The 23826-nt window shown below is 42.5% G+C and overlaps 1 protein-coding gene across 1 annotated transcript in view; it reads right to left on the reverse strand.

Annotated features, from left to right (window-relative positions):
* niban2a (niban apoptosis regulator 2a) overlaps positions 1–23826 on the reverse strand; it is a 32656-nt gene that overhangs the window by 4092 nt on the left and 4738 nt on the right. The window contains exons 2-13 of the mRNA XM_010877652.5: positions 22482–22612; positions 21128–21256; positions 20839–20944; positions 18612–18779; positions 8521–8636; positions 5331–5435; positions 3895–4057; positions 2591–2778; positions 2316–2471; positions 1806–1925; positions 1416–1523; positions 894–1005 (exon numbers count right to left, since the gene is read on the reverse strand). Coding sequence (XP_010875954.2) covers positions 894–1005; positions 1416–1523; positions 1806–1925; positions 2316–2471; positions 2591–2778; positions 3895–4057; positions 5331–5435; positions 8521–8636; positions 18612–18779; positions 20839–20944; positions 21128–21256; positions 22482–22612 — 1602 coding nt within the window. The remainder of the gene's footprint in view (positions 1–893; positions 1006–1415; positions 1524–1805; positions 1926–2315; positions 2472–2590; positions 2779–3894; positions 4058–5330; positions 5436–8520; positions 8637–18611; positions 18780–20838; positions 20945–21127; positions 21257–22481; positions 22613–23826) is intronic.

The following is a 23826-nucleotide window of genomic DNA, read 5'->3' on the forward strand; positions in this document are numbered from 1 at the left end:
CTGTAGAGACACAGATAAGGAATCACCACCAGGCTATAATGACAACCGTTCAGTATCATCTTTACATCACAGAGATTCAGAAAATCTATATCAGGTCCTTTTCTGTACACCATTTTAACCAGCAGGATGTAAAATACAAAAGTGATTCTAGATCTGGATTCCAATTTACAGATGCTTTGTGAATTAAGGCCCAGAAAGTGTACAATTCTCTAGTCTAGTTGTGGGACTGTTCAAGGAATGGACAAAATAATAAATAAATAATAGATTTTCACCTTTTGGTGGCCCATCTCTTACAGTATTAATTAACACATTCATTGACACAAACATTGTAAATAATGTTGCAATAAACAACAGTGATGACAGCACATTGCAAGGGACATGACAATATGATACCTGCCGACAATATGATAATATAATACCTGCCGACAATATATAGATTTGCAATTTGTGACAGTTGTATATGTATTTTGATTTGATACATATTGCCAAGCATGTGTGCTACAGAAGGATAAGATATAGCCCCAAGAAAACATTTCAATCAAGTCCTGAAAACCCATTCAAATTCCCATGTAAATGAGGTAATAAAATAAGTCATGGTCATCTGTATATTCAAATTAAACTTGACTAGTGACCTGAATCCTGAATCCAACTTTTTGACATGGGTAGGGGACCAGCAAATTTTACTTTAAATCGAGAAGTAACAGTTACATTCTTAAGTCATTTACTTTGATTTCATCCAAATATCAAGATTTTGACTGTTCGGGACATCTGATTTGAAAAACTATAAGATATATTGTAAATAACAAATAGTAATTATATATTACAGCATCAACCACCCCCCACAATCACTATTTACTATACTTTACATGCATGAGGCTACAGGTATCACTCACCCATCATGATGTCCTTGCTCACAGACTGCAGCACCACCTCCTCAAACACGTTATTCACCAGGATGAACCGTGAGAAGTCCTCAAATATCAGCTCCTGGAAGCGAGGAAGCTCCTGGGAGGGGAGGACAGTTACAGACTAATGCACTCAACATAGGAAACATTCCTATAGGGATTGGTCTACAGAGGTACTAGACATTTATGAAATGATAACCACATGAAATTGCAAATGAAACTATTTTTGTAAGCCTATCTTTACTGTTGGTAACAGGCTATTTACAGTGTTGAGTTCGTGGAGGCAGCAAGCTATCTGGGTGTAAGGCTGGGCTGCAAATTCTAAAGCATTTTGTAATAGTTTACATTCCATAAATGTCTATGATGCACCACATTTAACCAAAGTTCTGAAAGAATGATACATAGGTTATGTATAGAACGCCCTTTCAGGCAGGAACATGGACTACAGTTGCCAGTTTCAAGCACCTATGTCTGAAGGAGACAAATGAGAGAGGGTACACGGAGCCTCACCGGAGAGCAGGAGGGCGCCAGCTGCTTCAGCATGTAGGGGATGATGATCTGTAGAAGGGCCTCTCTGAAAAACTTCTTACGCACTGTACTGCTGTCATAGTCATATTTCTGACAGGGACAGAGAGACACTTTATATAACAGTCTTGATTCTTGAGGGCTATTCCAAAATGAACCTTCAGATTTTAAAAAATTCACAGGTTTTCCGGCCCCTCTGAATCAACAGGAAAAAAAGAAGGAAATCTGGAATCCTCTAATCAGAATTTCTGAAAAGCCTGTTAATGTGGAAAGTTAACATTTTGCAACCTTACTGATGGCTTATTTCTTATCAGTCATTCATCCATTACAGCACAGCCGTGTTTCTCCTTCATTGTAATCCCCCATCAGACTAACCTTAAGCACTCGGTCCTGACAGCGTTCAATGGTCTTACACAGGTCCTCTCCTGCCTGGCCCTCTGCCTCCAGACTCTGGTACAGAAGCTGCTCAAATGTGTAAACAGCATTGTCCATTTGCTATAGCAGAAGGAGAAGACATTACTTATTCATGGGGAAAAAAAATCACATGATCACTGATCAAGCGTAGCTCATACTGGGTTTCTGTAGGGCAGCAGGTAGCCTAGTGGTTAGAGCGTCTGACCTGTAACTAAATGGTTGCATCCTCAAGCTGGTGAAAAACCTTTTCATTTTGCTCTTGAGCAAGATAGTCAGTGCAAATCGAAGTTGAAAATTGCGTGCAAACTGACAAATATCCCCTTTCCTATCCAGTAAGGTTACAAATGAGTTACTTTGGTGTTCCCAATGTCCCCTCTCTCACCACCAGAGGGGGCCGTAAGTGTCACAGTGTGCGGTAAGAATACATGTTGTGTGGCAGAGCACACCCATGTCCCCAGAGCACCTCCTCACCTCTCTCATGAGGATCTGAGCCCTCTGGATGAACACGGAGGGGCTGAACAGGTCAAACCTCTGCTGTAGCCCCTCCAGATTCAGCTGCTCCACCTTCTCATAGCAGCTCTGCATCTTCACTGGGTGGAACGCCAGTATAGATATCTTCTCCATGTGCTGAGAGATGAGGGATGAGGGACAGTCAGAGGTCTCTCTGATGTTCTGTGGTATGATCGGTTTGTACTTTAAGACTTCCAGTGTTAATTTCCCAGTTGTTTCCGGTCTGGTCTACTCACCTCCCCCAGTTTCGCCTTTCCTCCTCCATTGAGCGTGTTCTTACTAAACTCCACCAGCTCTCGGAAGAAGACATCTCGGACCTCAGAGAACCCTCGGCTGGTGGGCTCCATCAGGGCCTCCAGTATGGAGCTGACGTAGGGCTTGACACTGCTCCGCAGGAGCTGCTCCGCCCTGGGCAACACCAGAGCTATGGAGGGAGGAGATGTGGAGGAAGGAATATGGTTGGACTCCATAGTGGTCAGTAAAAACCCACAGACCACAGGCAAGGACCCAGAGCATCAGACTGAATGAAATAAAACAAACTAGTATTACTCCTAACCACTACTGACGTGGCTTGTGTTGGCCTAACACGTACCACCCAACACATCGGTCATTTTCAGACAAAGTGTGTAGGTGTTACAATGATGAGATCATTACCACCTGCTCCACCACAGAGGACACTTTATGAAACTGGAAAAGAGCCTACTCCTGTATGGCAACTGTGGGTACAGTTAGAAATGCCAAACCTATGTTATTATCGAACTACATCATTCATTAATGGTTTAGCTGGCCCATTACATGGCTAGATCTAGATTAACCTAAATCAAACACAACAGGGACTAAAATAATAATTCCATATCTCATAGTGGACCTGTGAGCCCTGCCACATGTGTACCAGTGGGATGACAGAAACATTGGTCTGCAGTTCTGGAATGCAGTCCTTCAACATAGGCTCTGTGGGAAACATAACATGACTGAAAGATAACAAGTGCCCAGTGCCAAGTCGTTTTTAGTTGGAACAGTAACTGGATGCTGTAATAAAACAGTAAAAGACGCTACAGGGTTAGCGCAGACGAGGGGAAGTTCCTGTGGAGGAGCTAACAAAAACACAGAGAGCTACAGAATACCAGGCAACCACTGTAGTGTTAAGTCACACTATTCCATGTGTAGGGCACTAGTTTTGACCACTGCCACTCACGGAAAAAGGGTGTCATTTGATAAGCCAACAGTGACTGGTCTGACTGCTTAACTATGCTAATACCTCTTAACCCTGCCTATAGAAATGACACATGGTAGCTAACAATGGACTCTCCCTTGGGGAGTATTGTAGCAATTCTAACACGAGAGTGTAAACATTTTGGGGGGAAAAAAACACATGATTATACCTTACAGATGCCTGTACTGTAAAAGTTCCATTGTTGACAGAACTACACAGAGATGTGTCGACATACACTGTATCTGCCTGTATGAAAAGTGTCCCCTATGTACTGTTGGATTCCACTTCTGTGGTTAGGGGGGAAAAGGGGGGGAATGTTTGTCTCACCACGGATCTTGCCGCTGACATGCTCCTTGGAGGTGATGATCTGGTCCATGTCCGTGCGTAATGCTGCATCTAGGCGGGGTGTCTCCGCCTCGCAAGCCTGGACCAGAGTCTTATACTGGGCCTGGGTCTGAGACAATACCTGCTTATACACGACATCTGAGATCTGGAGAGGGACAGGGAGAGAGTGGGGCTTTTGATACAATAGTACATCTTACAGGTTGGTCAGTGTTTATGTAGGCTGGTCAGAAGTACCATATCCGATCAGTAGTAATGCAAGCTATTAACAGACAGACTGTCTCCGCAGCGCCCATTTCATATCAGGCAAGGTTTTGTCCACTGTTTATCACACACAGGCAAAATCAATGATGTAGTTATAATAATAAAGATATATTAGTAACAGAAGCAACCACAAAGCTGGCATTCTCAGTAGGCTATTTCATAATAGCAAACACTATTTACCAACGTTAGCCACATTAGCTAGCGTGTAGGCAGGAATTAGCATGCAAAACAAACCAGACAGGAATTAGCATGCTCATACTTAGACAGTTTGGCTCAGATCACTCTGTATTTATGCAAGCATTTAATGAATGAATGGGATACATTTATTATATCTGTGATATTACATTCACTTTAAAAAATAATGAAAGAATGTGTCAGGATGATCCATATTCCTATTATGTTGTGAAGACGTTACTGTCACTTTCCGCCACCAGTTCGGCACCGCCCACAAATACGTAATCGCTGTTTACTAACACAAAAAGGGTCTAGAAGGATAACATTACCTCTGTTACCCAAAAGTAAACCGCAAAGTATCCTTTAATATCACAATCACCTGGTCTAATGAGTACGACTAAATAAACAAATATACGGACTTTTGTGCGCGGAGCAAGTCATTTTTGTTTTTTTATCTTTCTACACAAAACGCTGCCATGTCGAGTGATGTAACCTAACGTTACTTCTCGGAGCTCTCAAAAAGCGTTCAGGTGTATTCTCCCACTCAGAGGTCGGAACTTCCCAGTTGCTCATGAACGTACCTTCCAAAACAGAAGTTTGATTCAGGTAAGCACAACAAATTTCAGCTATCTAATGATAACTAGCTAGCTTGTTTACCTGCATGTAGTCCGTTCTTGTGGTTGTTCTCATTTGCGGACTGCAAACGAACTTACGAACAAACTGCTGAACGCGAGGTTTTGACAGTAGCAGGGGCACGAAGGCCATGGTGGCCGTAGGACGGACAATGATTTTCAGGGAATCACGGCCAGAGCGAAGCGCAACGAAGGACAGTCGTAATACATCATATAGGCTGGTCAGTAGTAATGCATCTGTAAGCAATAGTGGGTCATTTGGGACACAGTAGTTTAACCTGAACAGAGTTGGGGGAATATCTCAGTCCTAGAAAAGACCATATCCAACTTGTTGCTAGAGGAACAACTCACCAACATCCAGTTTCTCTGTCTCTGTTGCATTTTTCCCTTCAGACGAGGACCAATTAGACTCCTCAATTCTGGGTGGAGAGTCTCCATCACTAAGTTGGCAAGGATCTAAATAGACAGACATAAAGAGTAGGCATCCGCATTAGTACACAAAGACACACACAGTGGAGACCAAGGAAACAGGATCTTTAAAGTGTGTGTGTGTAGGATGTGGCAGTATAATTAACCCAGAGGAGAAACTAGTGGTTGGCAATGTAAAAAAAAATATTGATATAAATAAAGGGATAGTTTAACCAAATGATGTTGGTGTACTTACCCTGAAAGCTATTAACAAAGTTAAACAATAGTCTGTGTCACTGTTTCCAAATTCAAATTGTTTTATTATTTGTTGCCCAAATCCAATTCAAGTCACATTACCAATATTAGAATATTCAATGTTCAAATATTGTAAGAATTTTTTTTAAATTGTGAAGCTAATTTAGGTGAACTGTCCCTTTAAGTAAAAGGATGTGAGATTTGTGACAGTGTTGTATCAATGCAAACAAAGCAATAAACACACATTTGTGAATTAAGTTGAGAAACCACTTCAGAACCACCTATATTAATGGGTTTAGCTGTATATGAGGATTTGGTGCACGAGGCCATGATTGTGGGAGAGAGGGCAGTGTTATTGGAACACCGCAATGAGAAAAACAAAAACAACATCCACACACACACGCACGCACACCTGCTGAGAGAGGGTTGGTCAGAGGGCCAGTTCCTAATATCTCTGCTCATTAGTGAGCCTGCTTTGAGGTGCTTTAATGCAGGCAGAGATACCCACCTGCAAACAAAAACACATGCTTTTTACTAGCAGTGTATCCACCTAATTTAAAATCACGCCCCTGGAACCCACGTCTCAATGCCCTCCAACCCGTTGTTAACATTACTTATGACCATCATTAAAACTGGATGTAGGGCCATGGCTTCACACTAAACTGCCTGATGGAATCTGACAGGACACTTCATCAGTCTCTGTCAAGGTCTTTCTTGTTGGAAATGTACAAAACATGAATGAATAATGAGTCTCGTCATTTCCAAGTATACACAGAGTGGCCAGATGGTATAGCGATAACGCCTGCCTGAAAACAGAGACACTGGAAGATCAAACACGTAAAGTTGTGTAATTCAGTAGTTAGTGGCAAATACATCAGTGAAAATGTTTGGCATTCTGGTAACAAACAACTTTGCCTTTTTTGAATTGACAGACAGCTGTGCAAAACACACAGCTTCAGAAATCGTGTCAAATATGATAACAAATGTGCAGAACTGCATGAAATTATATTTTCAACAGCCTTGTGGCACAATGTGAGCAGTAGAATAAAAGACACAAGGAAAAAGAAACAAGTGCAAAACATGTAGCATGGAAAGAAATAAGGATCTAAGAGAAAACGTATTAAAATGAAAGAAGTTGTCAGTTTCCCCGCTTCAGTCGGTGCCCCACAGAAGGTGCCTAATACAATGCCAACATAGATGGGTGGGGGTTGTCACAGGTGTAGGCCTCAAAGATCCTGAGAGAAAAAAGAAAAACTTGCCAGTAGCCCCAACCTTGCAGCACAAACACAGCCTCTATGGCCCTTTTCTTGTGTGGCCTGTGTGTGGACACACTGGGGCGATTGACACAAGTCTGAGGGACACAGGAAAACTGGTTACTGCCCCTAATCCAGAACTCAGTGCATATTCACAGACACATACACAAACACTCTCTGTGCTCAATACCTCTTTATTTACCTCTCCAGAGCACCATCAATGAGCCTGAACTGTAGTTTATTCATTAGGCATTAAACCAACATGACCAAGATTTTGACATTTTGGCTCTCTGTAGAATACTACCCTGGACTAAACACTATGTGAAATATTTGGCCTGACGGCACACAATTGTCTGATTCATCAGGGAAAACCAAACCTATGAATAAAACAAACAAGTCTGAGCTCCAATGAAATGATAATAGAAACTGAAAACAAGCACACATGATATGATACGTCAAAATAAGTCTCTTTTAACATGATGTAATGATAGTTCAGACGTGGCTTTTAACATGATAGAACGATACCAACTAAAGAAGTGTCTTTTAACATGATATAATGATAGCATCTAAAGAAGTGTCATTTAGCATGATAATGACAGCTCAGAAGTGGCTTTTAACTTGATCTGTATAATGACATTGAGCATAATGTCCCAATGGTCAATAATATGGAATGGAAAATAATTTGGGGTATAAATGAGATAAATAAACACTTGCCTTGCATAGTATAAAACCATACGTGTTCAAAATGATAATAATATTCTTGGACCAGGTTTGGACTGGGCCAACTCCACCTCAGACATACTTGAATCACTGTCTGAATGTGGACCAGGCAGAGTGTGGATGCTGAACACCTTGGCTAACTGCCTCACACACACAACCTGTCTTTTTCCCTAGATGCCTACTGTGTGGTTGATCACACATATGATTTAGGCAGCTTGTGATGCTGTGCGTCAACTCCACATAGCAGATTAGAAACACTACTTTGAGAACAGATGCTACCGCAGTACACCAGAGGTTCCCAAACAGAAAACTATACCTTTCCACAGGGGGTACTTGAGACCATAGGCTTACTGGTAAAATGTAACAAAAGTGGGGGGTACTTCAGGGGTACTCAGTTCAGGGTAAAATTCAAGAAGGGATACAGTTACCAAAAAAGGTTGTGAACCACTGCATTATACTACCGTATGAATTAGGTACACCTATCCAGGAGTAATGTGATTCAGGGCAGGACACCACCTTCCCCCTTTACCTTCACAGCACACCCAGTCCACTCAATGACACTAGCAAAAGTCAAATGCACTAAATTAGCGGAAAGGAACACTATTCAGCAGAAAGGCCATAGAAACCCCATGGTTTTGGGTAGGGGCCTGTCCCACTCAGGCAAGAATAAGAAACATAGAAGGCAGGACTGAAAGAAACCCTTTCATCAGAGACCCGCCCAGAGGACCATGAGTCCGGCCAAACTCTGACAGGGAAGGGGGAGGTTCAGTTTCTAGGGGGAGGTACTGCTCCCTGACTGACATCCGCCATGGACACTGACCACTCACAAGGAATTATTTCTCCGGACATTAGGTGGAAAACATGACAAGAGCCAGTACATTTAGGCATCATAATGTTCCCCTCACCTGTGGCGGTGCTCCGCACATCATGTCCCAGGTGCCGTAGTTTCCCTGAGCCTGCCTGTGGAGCCGTACTGCATCTGTGAAGGCCGGGCTCTGCACCCTGCACTCCTCTGACAGACCTGAATGGGGCAGGAGAGAGCAGGTGGTTTGGATAGGATGGAGCTTATTACCTACATAGTGCAGCGTTTTGAGAACCTGGACAACAGGAGGCCATAGGGCATGGAGACCTTAATAAAGAGAGCGGAAGAAATTACTGCTATGGCTTTTTAGAACAGCCCTTTTAGGTCAAGGTAATTGCTCAATCAACACGACCGCACAGCCCTATATCTACCAGCCGAAGGCCTCAAGTTGATTGTGGGACAACGCAGGAACCACAACCCTACAGAAACAGGAAGTAACAGACGCTGTGTGGTTACTATGGTTACGGCCCCTCCCAGGAGCAGCAGGGACAATGGTAAACAGTCGAAGAGCACACACACGTTTCATTTAAAGGAAGTAGGCCTCATCATGTGGGGTTGTTCATGTGTTAAAAATACACCAACACTCAGCGTTAGCGGATCCGGTGTCAGTATTGTAACGGTCTACTAGTGAGTGTGTTGAGGGCTATGGGCATGGACTACATAGACATCAGCAGACCTGGCCCTTCAGCCTGCACTATGGATGGGAGGGAAACAGCTCTACAGCAAGCACACAAAGAATAGGCAACACGCAAGCATCATACATGCATACATCCAAGTCATGATGACAGGTATACAACAGAGCCATACAACAGACAGGCAAGGAGTGGGTACAGGTGTGATATAACCCTCAGCTTGGCCCACCGAGGCTACAGAGTGTGTGGAGAAGACCCTGGTAAGACACAACCGGGAGGTAATGTTTCAGGAAAGGCGTGTGTGGAGAAGACTCTGGTAAAACACAACTGGGAGATAAAGTAATGTGTCAGGAAAACAGCAATCTTATGTGACCTACAAAAACAGCATCACATATCACCCCCGAGTCCACAACAGTCAAGCATACAGGAAGGGCCTACTTCACTCTCTGTGATGTAGTGTAGTCATGCGCAAATGTTTGTGTCTGTCCCACATGCTTTGACAAAGACAGGAAATGAATGGAGAGTGTAGGGTGGAGGGGAATAGACAGGAAGCCCTCTCTCTGCCCCCTGTGCCAACTGGACTGATGGCTGTGGGTGAAACAGGGCTAGTTTGTCTTGGCTTTGGCTATCATGAGAACACACTGGACATGCAGGTCAGCTGGCCAATGCTGTATTCCAAATGGCAATCCATTCCTTATATAGTGTTCAACACTATACTGTGCAGTAAATAATAGGGCATTCTCTAGGCTATAGTATGTCACTTTGGACACCAACACAAATGACACTTTTCTTACATACACCTCAAGCGTCTATGACTGAGCACTTAAACTTAACCGCCCAGTTTAGCCTTACAGCTTTTATAGCTTCCTAAGTTTTTATCCCGTTTTTTTGTTATATTTTCTATTTTCTTATTCTATGTTTTATTTTTTTGTGCTCATTTGAGTATTTGTTTTTATGCCATTGTTGTTTACATTTTTTTATTTGGAAGCACATTGAATTGCTTCCATGTATGAATTGTGCTATATAAATAAGCTTGCTTGCTTTTGTTATAAAAATATAAAGAAAGATAACTTGGCATTTGCTGAAATGTTTCTTTAACTTACGCTAGAGTACGCAGGTACAGACATTATTAACGTCGGTAGATTGTGGTATATGAGCACTGCCTACCACTATCGGACAAGACGTTTCTCATCGGCGCGTCCCTAATAATGCATACTGTATATCAACACATCTTAGGGTTTGGGGGCAATCCTAAATGAGGGAGTACATGTTTGATTCAATGTGGCTTGCTGGAAATCTACAGTACACCCAGAGCAGGGAGCAGACTGAATGAGAAGTAGCTGAGAAGGTATGTGTGTGTCAACAGAACATGTGGAAGCATTTACCACAATCTCTCTGTATTCACAGCCTCTCTCTCCCTGCCTAGCTTTGCAGAACTGTGGTTGGCCTGTGTCCTGGGTTTAGACGCAGTCAGTTCCCAGGCCTTCACATCCAGGATATATGTGTCACAGGGGTCTATGAGACAGCACCATTAAACAGCCCTCCTTCAACTTTAAGGCAATGTGGGTTTGGAGTTTAAGTGCATACCATGATAGCACCGCATGTTAAGCTACTAAAAGCTCTAGCACACATTGTTCAGTATGGCTTGATGTCTGTGGATGTGGGTGAGCCTGCAGCAATATGGCCAGCTCTGACTGCCAATGACTGCCTTTGCTGTGAAGGAGAGAACTGGGACATATTCATTTTCAGAGGTTTTGCTCTGCATGAGATAACAATGACATGACATTGTTACTTACCAACATTTCTCGAATAGAAACCTGTATAATCCAGTTTCCAAAAAAGTTGGGGACGCTGCGTAAAATGCAAATAAAAACAGAATGCAATGATGTGCATTCTGATGTGCATCCTACAGTATATTTAATTTAATAGTAATTGAATAGTACAAAGAAAATATATCAAATGTTGAAACTGAGCAATGTTATGGTTTCTGGAAATATGCATGCCCATTTTGAATTTGATGCCAGTAACATGTGTCAAAAAAGCTGTGTGTTGCATCACCTCTTCTTGTAACAACTCTATAAGCATTTGGAAACTTAGGAGACCAATTGCTGTAGTTTTGAATGTGGAATATTCTCCCATTCTTGCTTGTTATAGGATTGCAGGGGTCTCCTTTGCTGTATTTGTCATTTCATAATGCGCCAAATTATTTAAATGGGTGACAGCACCCGGACTCTTGTACTATGGAGCCATGCTGTTGTTATATGTGCAGAATGTGGTTTGGCTTGGTCTTGCTGTAATTAGCAAGACCTTCCCTGAAAGACATCGTCTGGACGGTAGCATATGTTGCTCCAAAACCTGTATATAATGTTCCGCAATAATGGTGCCCTCGCAGAGGTGCAAGTCACCCATGCCATGCAAGTCACCCACGCCAATGCACCACCCAGAGGTTAAGGTTTATTTGACAAATAATAAACACAGCGCCATCCTGCAATTCTTGTGACATGGCACCCCGACAACTACGTAGTGAGAGTTAAGAATATATAAATAAAAGATATAGCCAGACAAAAAAAATTATAAAAGTAACAATATACATAACACTAGCAGCAGATAAAAAAAGGGGTACTATAAACTAGCAGCAATCTTGTAGTATTATTGAACATTTAGATATGGCAAGTATCGCAGTAATATACATAACAGTGTAAACTAGCAGCAATTGGTAGAATTATTTAATTTTATAGATACATAGGAGTGTAATAACCTTATGAATGGTGGCATAGCACACAACGACTAAATAGTCAGAATTTAAGAAAAATGTATACACAGCAAAAATATAGCAAGGAGATAAAAGCAATAATATGCATACAACTGTTAATAGCAGCAGTTAAAAAAGAGTACCGTAAACTAGCAGCAATATTGGTATTAGTATTGAATATCACAGCTATGGCAAGTATGGCAGTAATTTACATTAAAAATATTTTTGAAAGAGTAAGATGGGGAGTATGAACAGTGGTAGAAATAGGAGTATTGAGTATTATAGATATAATGTATGAGTGCTTGCTTTTGAACTGTGCGCTGATAAGGAGCCAGATGGTCTCTCTTTAGTTCGAAGGATACGGTATCCATAATACCCAAAAATTATTTCACATTTTGATTGGTCAGACCACTGGACAGTTTTATACTTTGCCTGTCCATCTTAAATGAGCTTGAGCCCAGAGAAGTTGGCGGCGGTTCTGGATCTTGTTTATATATGGTTTCTTTGCATGGTAGAGTTTTAACTTGCATTTGTGGATGCAGCGACATACAGTGTTCACAGACAATGGTTTTCAAGTGTGTTCCTGAGCCCATACAGTGATGTCCACTACAGAATCATATGTTTTTAATGCAGTGCCACCTGAGGGCTCAAAGATCATGGCCATCCAACATCCATGGTTTTCGGCCTTGTCCCTTGCATACACAGATTTCTCTGGATTCTCTGAATCTTTTAATGATATTATGTACCATAGATGATGAGATCCCCAAACTCTTCGCAATTTTATGTTGAGAAACATTATTCTTATATTGTTGCACTATTTGCCTGTGTAGTCTTTCAGAGCGAGTCTCCCCATCCTCAATTCTGACAGGCCCATCCTCTCTGCAATGATCTTTTAATACCCAATATTGTAACTGACCTTTTGTCAATTTACCTGATTAGTTGTGTGAAATTCCACCAGGTTGAGTTATCTTTTTGTCATCAAATTCAAACTGGGCATATATTTTTCAAGAAACAATTTCTTATTTTCAACATTTGATACTATTTTCTATTTCATACAGGGTTTAAATGATTTGCCCATCAATGCATTCTGTTATTATTTTTACATTTTATGCAGCCTCCCAACTTTGTATGGAAACAGGGTTGTATAAAAACTCAGCTTTTTAAAACAATTCTATACAATCCCAGTTCTTCACTCTCTACGAAACAACAAGAAGTCTGTTATTGCATTCACTTTACTAGCTTTGTGCTAAGCCCTCAGCTTTTAGTGTGGTATTACATTTCTGACAGAAACCTTGGATTTAAATAACACTCATACAGTTCAACAAGAAACCAGCCAGTTTCCCAAACCATTTCCCATTTAGTACACTACTTTTGAACCAGAGCACTTAAAAGGTACAAGTTTGATGCACAACACAGTAGCTGACATTGGACTGCCTTTCACGATCACCAACTCCTATGCGAGTCCAGAGACACCCTACTGTATGTGTGTCTGTGGGTGGACTTATCAGGGAGGACTGAATGGTGTTTCTGTATTAGTCTGACCGTATCTCTGCAGCATCTCTGCTGTGTAAATGCTGGTTAGAACTTTACTGCTCCAGAAGAACTGCTTTGCATAGTGATTTTCGGATCCCTGTAACTTCTCTTTAAGTGATACTGTGGATGTGCTTAACCAGACGGTCATAGAAAGCGACGGTGAAATGCCAACTAGAACGCTGACTACTAAAGTTCCTGTAATTAAAGCTTCCAGTTCCTCCATCTACTACTCAGGCAAATGATATTTGTGTCATGTTGCATTTGTAATTACGTACGTGTACTGTAAAACACTGACAAACACATACATGCCCTGTCAAAACAGAGGGCCTCTGAGCAGAGTGACACCTATTTGGTCCGAACAGGTGTGTGTGCGCGCTAATGGTGATACGAGTGTGCAGAGACTGTGGACAGCCTGCCCCTAGGAGAAAAGCTTGTGCTGTTCAGTTATATTGCTAGGGGTGAAGGTCCCTCCCTAAAACCATGAATTACAGATGGAATAGGGGCTACCAGGGTCTGGCCTTCCTCAATACGCCCACAGGGAATACATTTGCTCTGCAGACCAAAGAACAAGGATCTGATGATGCAATCATAATAAGCCACTAATAAAACCATCACCATCAAATTATATCATTCATAAATACTGTATATTCTATCTAAAATGACTGTCAGTTGTAACTATTGCTAGCTTTAAAATCCACGGGTAGAACATAAATCTTTTGAACTGTTAATGAGCCGTTCCTATACAGCTCCCTCACAGCTGGAATGTCTTGTCTGACTGGAGGACTAGCAGGCCTGGACAGGTAGGCTGAGGAAGTCCTGCGACTTTATTGACTGCAAAGGGGCCAACATGGGGGGAATGTCTGGAGATCTGGATCATGTTTGTTAAGGGTAAAACACATTAGACAACGTGCAGCTGAGTTAGCGGTGTTAAGTGATGCGTCGTTTATTATTAGATGCATCAATGATATTACAAAATGGTGAACTCTATAGATTCCCCCTAGTTTCATAAAACGGTAATGTGAATCACTGTTGTCCTGCAATGTGTACTCGTGTCGGTTTCGTGGGAAATTACAATTCTGTAACTGCATCGCCTCAGATTAAGAATGAGATTCCAAAGCTATACAACAACAGTAGCAAACCTAGGTTTTACCAGATAAGTATAAGCTTTCAGAGGCAGGACCAAGCAAAGCAAGTGAAGGAGCCAAGCTCGTAGAACAATTCAATGTAGCCTACAAAAGTGCCAGAGATGTCACTGGCAAAGTTCAAATCAGAGATTTGCCAAAAACGGTTCCCTCTTAAATGTAAGCTTAGGAGAATAATTCATAATTTATCTTCCTCTTCCTTCTTTCCCCCTCATTCTGTAATAATATTATAAATAATAACATGGCTAAAGGCAGTGTGTAAATATGAAGCAATGCATCTGGATGCAGCCCTTAATAGTGGTATATTGGTCATACTGTATATCTCACACAAAGTATTTTTTTAAATAGGGATTAGGAACTTCCTTCCTGAAAGAAACTATGGAAAATTGTTTTAAATGACAATGAAAGTGCATTTAGAATAATTCTTCATAAATGATTCAACGCATTTTTATATAAAATGTGGATTTTCTTTAATTATTTACTGCTTTGACCATTTTGTTTCCAGAAGATGGGGGAAACTATTGTTTTTATTACTCTCATTTTCCCGCAGCATACTGGTTTTACCCTTAGTACTGTAAACACCTTGTTGTTCCAGAGATTTTATTGAATACTGACCATATTTCTATTATTCTTTAGCTCCAACCGGTTATATTTTAGGAATGTATTAGTAAGTGCACCTGATGATGGTGCATTTCCACTGATTCCTTAGCTTTTATTTGATAGGATGGCTTGTGGGCATCTTACTGCAAAACAAAGATGTCCATGTGCAGAGACTTTCCTGATTCAAATGGAGTTACTTAGGAGTTTGTAGCTCCAATGGTTTGGTCTTGGTGATAACCACTGACAACTTCAGACTGATTTTTCACAAATGTTTTATAAAATGGAGACTACATTGAGACTGCTTTTAGAACATTAGTCCATACAGAATCTAGCCAGATCGTTGGATATTATTAATATGGGTATAGGAACTGCCTACTGGGACATTTATGCCTATTGTAAAGCTGCTGTGGAATACACATCTGGATGCAGACTGGACTGAAATGCTGTGTGATAGTCCAACACTTTAATTTTATTATCTAGTTATGTTGGCAATAGAAAAAGCATTGAAGTTATGCCCACTTGACCCAGGTAGTAATTTTTGACCCAGGGAGGGTTTTTGGAAATGTGAAACTCTTAGTTACTCCTCCCAAGTCATGCATTTTCCTAGGTTGAGCTTAACCCGCATTTTCCAGGAATATTCTTTTTTGGTATTGTAATGACAAAATGTGGCAAAAAGTATAGTACATGTCAAATGCACATAAAATCAACAGTTAAGATTCAGTGTGTCAGGTGAACTGTTGTGTCCTTAACGTGGGTCTAATCAGTTTCCCCATCATCTCCAAACAATACATTTTCAATAGCTACATTGGCATGGTAGAGGTCATATTCATTCTGTAAATTTCTATGTCTCTTTAGATGTAGCCCTATCCACACAGGCCAATTGCCATGACTGTAAAGGATTGACAAGGGCCTCAGAATCAGTAGAAGCAAAACATCCCCATAACACGGAAGACACCGTTTGAACACTGTATTGTACTGTAAGTAGGAGTTTGTCAATACATACAGTATCTCACAAAAGTGAGTACACCCCTCACATTTTTGTAAATATTTGAGTATATCTTTTCATGTGACAATACTGAAGAAATGACACTTTGCTACAATGTAAAGTAGTGAGTGTACAGCTTGTATAACAGTGTAAATTTGCTGTCCCATCAGAATAACACAACACAGATCCATTAATGTCTAAACTGCTGGCAACAAAATTGAGTACACCCCTAAGTGAAAATGTCCAAACTGGGCCCAAAGAGTCAATATTTTGTGCGGCCAGCATCATTTTCCAGCACTGCCTTAACGCTGGAGCATAGAGTTCACCAGAGCGTCACAGGTTGCCACTGGAGTCCTCGTCCACTCATCCATGACGACATGACGGAGCTGGTGGATGTTCGAGAACTTGTGCTCCTCCACCTTCCGTTTGAGGATGCCCCACAGATGCTCAATAGGGTTTAGGTCTGGAGACATGCTTGGCCAGTCCATCACCTTTACCCTCAGCTTCTTTAGCAAGGCAGTGGTCGTCTTGGAGGTGTGTTTGGGGACGTTATCATGTTGGAATACTGCCCTGCGGCCCAGTCTCTGAAGGGAAGGGATCATAGTCAGCTTCAGTCTGTCACAGTACATGTTGGCATTCATGGTTCCCTCAAAGAACTGTAGCTCCCCAGTGTCGTCAGCACTCATGCAGCCCTAGACCATGACACTCCCACCAACATGCTTGACTGTAGGCAAGACACACTTGTCTTTGTACTCCTCACCTGGTTGCCACCACACACGCTTGAAACCATCTGAACCAAATAAGTTTATCTTAGTCTCATCAGACCACAGGACATGGTTCCAGTAATCCATGTCCTTAATCTTCTTGCCTTCAGCAAACTGTTTGCGGGCTTTCTTGTGCACCATCTTTAGAAGAGGCTTCCTTCTGGGACAACAGCCATGCAGACCAATTTGATGCAGGGTGTGTCGTATGGTCTGAGCACTGACAGGCTGAGCACCCCACCTCTTCAACCTCTGCAGCAATGCTAGCAGCACTCATACCTCCATTTCCCAAAGACAACCTCTGGATATGACGCTGAGCATGTGCACTAAACTTCTTTGGTCGACCATGGCGAGGCCTGTTCTGAATGGAACCTGTCTTGTTAAACCGCTGTATGGTCTTGGCCACCGTGCTGCAGCTAAGTTTCAGGGTCTTGGCAATCTTCTTATAGCCTAGGCTCTCTTTAAGTAGAGCAACAATTCTTTTTTTCAGATCCGATCTCAGAGAGTTCTTTGCCATGAGGTGCCATGTTGAACTTCCAGTGACCAGTATGAGGGAGTGTGAGAGAGATGACACCAAATTTAACACACCTGTTCCCCATTCACACCTGAGACCTTGTAACACTAACGAGTCACATGACACCAGGGAGGGAAAATGGCTAATTGGGCCCAATTTTGACATTTTCACTTAGGTGTGTACTCACTTTTGTTGCCAGCGGTTTAGACATTAATGGCTGTGTGTTGAGTTATTTTGAGGAGACAGCAAATTTACACTGTTATACGAGCTGTACATACTACTTTACATTGTAGCAAAGTGTCATTTCTTTAGTGTTGTCACATGAAAAATACACTCAAATATTTACAAAATTGTAAGGGGTGTACTCACTTTTGTGAGATACTGTATATATATATATATATAAAGGCCAAACCCACCACTGATATGCATGGCGAGAAGTGCTCTATTCTTCTCTCATCTGACCATATTTAGAAAAACAACTGCTGTTTTTTGGTTGCTCTCAAAATAAATGTATGGCTGCCTCTTTCCAAATAGTATATTGACATGGGTGTGGCATCTAATTGTAGATTTGAGCGCACAGTGACCCAGAGATGCAAACTAGGTCTGGAACTCTCCAGCTGTGTCCCTTTTCTTTGCCTCCCATACCATCTCCATGAATGTGCGTGAGGACAAGAAATATTTGGGTCCCCTACTAGACAAGTTCACCTAATCAGGTACCAAATGGGTTTGTATTTATCTGGGGTAGGAAATATCTCAAATGTTGATTGGATTCCTAAAGAGTAAGGCCACACCCTACAACTCCAGAGCAGCACCCCACCCAGTCAAAACATCATCAGATAAGGATAGCACTTTCCAAATAGCACCCTATTTTCTCCATGAGGCCCTTCCAGATTTGATAAAAGTAGTGCCCTACATTACGAACAGGGTGCCATTTGGAAGGTTGCCCAAGACAATAACACATTCCTGCCCAGCTATGTTTCACCCTGACAGACCAGCTCAGTGAAATGGTATGCAAACGCTCACAACGACACACACACACACACACACATGTCACTGTTTTGAAAAATGGCAGTGAGGCAGAAGAGCTGTAATTGGTTAGGGTGGAGCTGAGGGAGAGTCAAAGTGTCATTGTAAACTTGGAGGAGGTGTATTCTGACAGTAAATGTGTGTGTGTCAGACAGTGTGGGGTTTAGTTGGGTTCATCCAGCTCCTCACCATTGTTGCTGTGTCTGACACAGTCTTGGAGCACAGCGTGCCACTTCTTCTGCTCCTTCTCCGTCAACACACAGAAGTAGTGGTTCCGGGCGTATGGGTGCCACAGGATCAGGGGGAACTGGGTTGCACACTTCACAAACGGGCCACTGCCCACCTTAGCCTTGATACCTAAAACATTGATGTTTATATTAGGGCTGGGATTTTCAATGCTTGACATTATCATGAAAAACGTACAGTAGGTGCTGATTTACAGTGGGGAGAACAAGTATTTGATATCCTGCAAAATCGGCAGTGTTTCTAATTTTATCATAGGTACTCTTCAACTGTGAGTGACGGAATCTAAAACTAAAATCCAGAAAATCACATTGTATGATCTTTAAGTAATTAATTTGCATTGTATTGCATGACATAAGTATTTGATACATCAGAAAAGCAGAACTTAATATTTGGTACAGAAACCTGTGTGCAATTACAGAGATCATACGTTTCCTGTAGTTCTTGACCAGGTTTGCACACACTGCAGCAGGGATTTTGGCCCACTCCTCCAAACAGACCTTCTCCAGATCCTTCAGGTTTCGGGGCTGTCGCTGGGCAATACAGACTTTCAGCTCCCTCCAAAGATGTTCTATTGGATTCAGGTCTGGAGACTGGCTAGGCCACTCCAGGACCTTGAGATGCTTCTTATGGAGCCACTCCTTAGTTGCCCTGGCTGTGTGTTTCAGGTCGTTGTCATGCTGGAAGCCCCAACCACGACCCATCTTCAATGCTCTTACTGAGGGAAGGAGGTTGTTGGCCAAGATCTCACGATACATGGCCCCATCCATCCTCCCCTCAATACGGTGCAGTCGTCCTGTCCCCTTTGCAGAAAAGCATCCCCAAAGAATGATGTTTCAACCTCCATGCTTCACAGTTGGGATGGTGTTCTTGGGGTTGTACTCATCCTTCTTCTTCCTCCAAACACGGCAAGTGGAGTTTAGACCAAAAAGCTCAATTTTTGTCTCATCAGACCACATGACCTTCTCCCATTCCTCCTCTGGATCATCCAGATGGTCATTGGCAAACTTCAGATGGGCCTCGACATGCGCTGGCTTCAGCAGGGGGACCTTGCGTGCGCTGCAGGATTTTAATCCATGATGGCGTAGTATGTTACTAATGGTTTTCTTTGAGACTGTGGTCCCAGCTCTCTTCAGGTCATTGACCAGGTCCTGCCGTGTATTTCTGGGCTGATCCCTCACCTTCCTCATGATCATTGATGCCCCACGAGGTGAGATCTTGCATGGAGCCCCAGACCAAGTGAGATTGACCTGCCTGCCTATTGTCCTGTAGCCCATCACAGCCTTGTGCAGGTCTACAATTTATCCTTGATTTCCTTACAAAGCTCTCTGGTCTTGGCCATTGTGGAGAGGTTGGAATCTGTTTGATTGAGTGAGTGGACAGGTGTCTTTTATACAGGTAACGAGTTCAAACAGGTGCAGTTAATACAGGTAATGAGTGGAGAACAGGAGGGCTTCTTAAAGAAAACCTAACAGGTCTGTGAGAGCCGGAATTCTTACTGGTTGGAAGGTGATCAAATACTCATGTCATGCAATAAAATGCAAATTAATTATTTTTAAAAAAATCATACAATGTGATTTTCTGGATTTCTTTTTAGATTCCATCTCTCACAGTTTAAGTTTACCTATGCTAAAAATTACAGACCTCTACATGCTTTGTAAGTAGGAAAACCTGCAAAATCGGCAGTGTATCGAATACTATAGGTCATGATTCCTGTGACTCAACCCTGTGATTTTATTTGATTCAGTGTTTCCAACATATTGCTCAACACAGAGCATCCCTGCTGCAGAAAGACAACGGAGAGACATGAAAAAACTACTTATTTTGTGTAAATAAAAGCAATAAAAACAAATTCTTAAAAAAGATCAAGCTATGAATGCAAGGTATTAAAATATGGTCATAATGATATGATGTACTGTATTATCAAAACGTAAAAAGTATGTTACCATATGGATTTTTCACAGGTTATAGACTCATTTTAATTATATTCACTGGGTACAAAGGCCCGGCGTCACCACCCTATGCCCGTGCCAACATTGAGGTGTAACGCCAACAAATTCGGGTGCTTTCGCCAGCAACACTGGGTGCTTCCGCTAGTAACATCGGGTGTAGTTCGAACAGCCACCATCCAACAATGCTAATGATCAGCTGGTTTAAACACATCATAGGTCACCTGGAAGGCTGGCGTCAACCAGCTCCAGATACTCATCCATTGAAGTCAGGGCTTTGTATCCAGCACAGCTGATAGTTCCTTTAGGGTGCAGACCCCTCTCATGTGCCTATCAAAGAGGACAGAATAAAGGAGAGGTAAACAAAGAGCTCAGAACCAAACAACCCCTGTTTAACGAGTGATGACACAAATGACAAATCAGACTAGCGGGAAATGGAACTGGTTATGGTTATGGAAGTAAAAAACCCTCAAGCAAGAAAATAGTATGTTTCAGTTCTCCAAACCCCCTCACCACTTTGTTCTCATAGAAGCAGATGTTGTATGTGTTAGCCACAAAGACAAAGCGGTTCCTCCATTTCTTGTTCTCCTCCAGGTATTGGAAAAGACTCCCAGAGAAGATGGAGCTGTCTTCCAGAGGGTCCTACCACATCAAAATAAACATTGTTAGCATTAGTGCTGCAAGAGCTGATACTTATTGTACATTCTAGATGTAGATAAGCAGGTACAGTTGCAATTTACTTTAAACAACAATACTACATTGATAACATTGGACAGGCCCCTTGGCTTGTGAAGAATGGAATGAGCATTAGCAACCTGTGCGTTTCCTGGAGGTGTTCAGTTTGAATAGTAATATTCTCACTGACCGGGGGTAGAAAGTACGCAAAATGAGAGTTCTGCAGGGATTTAGCAAATGTCAGGCATATGGACTTCAGTCAGCAGTCCATGGCTGGACGTCAGAGAGTTTCAAGGCCTTTCAAGTAGGTGGTGTGTGACCCTCCCAGAATGATTATCTTCTGGACAGGCTCCAGCTCAGCAGGCAGGGACACTCTACTCCGGAACTGATCTCACATCGCCATAGCACATCCCCGTTAGGTCTGCTCTGGTTACAGAGAAGAACCTACTGGGTTTGAGGGGAAACATCTTCCTGACACTGTAGGGGGAATGAAGCTCCAGCTGAGACATTCAGCAGGGTCTGACTGGTGAAGGCGTGGTCGGGAGCACGTGTGCCACACTATCTACAAAAACACACACCAGCCCCTTTGTTTTTCCAGTACATCCAATACTGCAACTCACCTTAATCCAGGCAGAGGGAGGAAGGAGGGGGAGAGAGGGATGGAGCAGAGCAGAGTTGGCTGACTGGATGTGCTCTGTGGTGCATTAGTGCCCCAGTGTTTGAATTAGAACAGGTTTTTATATGATCCGTTTCCCGGAGTGAATGAATGTGTGTGTAAGTATGCGTGAGTGTCATTACCCCGGGCAGCGCTCAGGGTACCGAGGAGGACAGACATTCCCCTGAACCCCCACTGTTTGTTCAAGTGTGAAATGTGCCCTACTTTCTCGAAGTGGACGAGAGATATTGTGCCACAACTAAACGACACTAGAATAGAGCAGGCTGATCCGTTTCTCCATCTGCAGTGTGCGTCCTTAGCATGTTGACTGCCGGAGTGTAAAACACACCTCACGCGCCGAGATAAAAGCTTAAAAATGGGATTATAGGAAAAGAGATAAAGGGTGGATGGACAGATGCAGATGGGACTACTGTGAATAGAGAGGAAGGGGACATAACTGAATAAACGTCGTAGACAGAAGGAGCGGGAGAATGGATGACAGGAACGGCAACGGAGGAGTGGATGAGTGGGACTTGCCTGCCGATGCAGGAGCTGCGACTGGGGCCCCGCTCCACCCTCTATGTCGAAGCGGACGCTGTTGAACAGGGCCACTGCATACTGCTGCTTGTACACACGGCCAAACTCCCTCATCACCTGGCCGGTACGATCTGTGGGGGGAGGTGACCGTCAGTGATAACCCTTGCAAAACAGACACAACGCGGCTCGTACACCCGAGAGAGACAGGGAAGCATGACGTCACTAATGTGATTCGTAAGATCAGAGGATTTGTCTAAGAGCAGCATGTTCCCAAAGGGCGCGTTGTGTTGGGCCAACAGGGTTTCTCGTCCTGGACTCCAGGGTATTAACCCTCCAGTATGTTTACCACCATTATCACATGTATATGAAAAGGCCTTAGCCATAACATTCAAATGACTCTTCACATGTCCTTAAAAGGGACGATAGGAAGTCAAGAGCGGTGTTCAACACAAGGCTGCATTCAAGGTGGAACTCAACATATAATGGTATATAATGGTTGTACAATAAATTACTTCAAGAGATAATAATGGTTGCGGTTGAACACTTTTAGTTCCAGTCAAGCCTATAAGAGCCTTAAATAGTGGTGGAGTCACTATTCTGTATTTTTAGCACATTACACATTACATAAAGTAGGGTTGCAAGAATCTGGATGGAACAATCCTTGAATCCACCAACAGAGACTTCTAGAAAACTGTGGAATTTCAGGAAAGAATTTGGCCACCCTAATATGGAGAATCACGCATCATAATGTAAAGTGTTACAGAAAAATAGAATGGCTGTGTTTCTGAAAAGGACTTTTTCAACATTTCCTAAAAACTCCTTGCAGTCCAGTTAGGGTTAGGTTGTGGCATTTCCCTGCTCTCAACTCTGACATGACACTGAAGCTGAGATGGTACACACCCCAGGAAAATAAAGAGCAGCTTGGGAGTAGAAGTGGAGGAAGGACAATCTCGACAACAAGATAGGAAGGACAGGCAGAGTGAAGGGGTGTCTAGGGTATATCCTGTAAACTCAAACCTATTCACACACTTTTGTAAAGCACTGAATGCATGATGAGGGTTTTAGACATTATACGTGCTGAGGATTCCTCCGTTTAATGTTACATGCTGGTCTGGGGTTGCAAGAATCTGGTAACTCCAATAATGTTCCAGAATTGTGTCTCTGGCCTTGTTAAATGCATCATCATCATTAGCGCATCAGTTCTCTTGTCTAATCTCAAAAAGAAAAAGATGCTCTAGTAGGACTGGGGAACGATGAAGTGTTAGAACATTTACAAGAATGAGAATTCAGAATGAGAAGAGGCAGAACTGCGTTAAAAGAGCTCTCCCCTTCCAAACGCTTAATG

Source organism: Esox lucius, chromosome 14 (assembly GCF_011004845.1).
Source record: "Esox lucius isolate fEsoLuc1 chromosome 14, fEsoLuc1.pri, whole genome shotgun sequence".
NCBI lineage: Eukaryota > Metazoa > Chordata > Actinopteri > Esociformes > Esocidae > Esox > Esox lucius.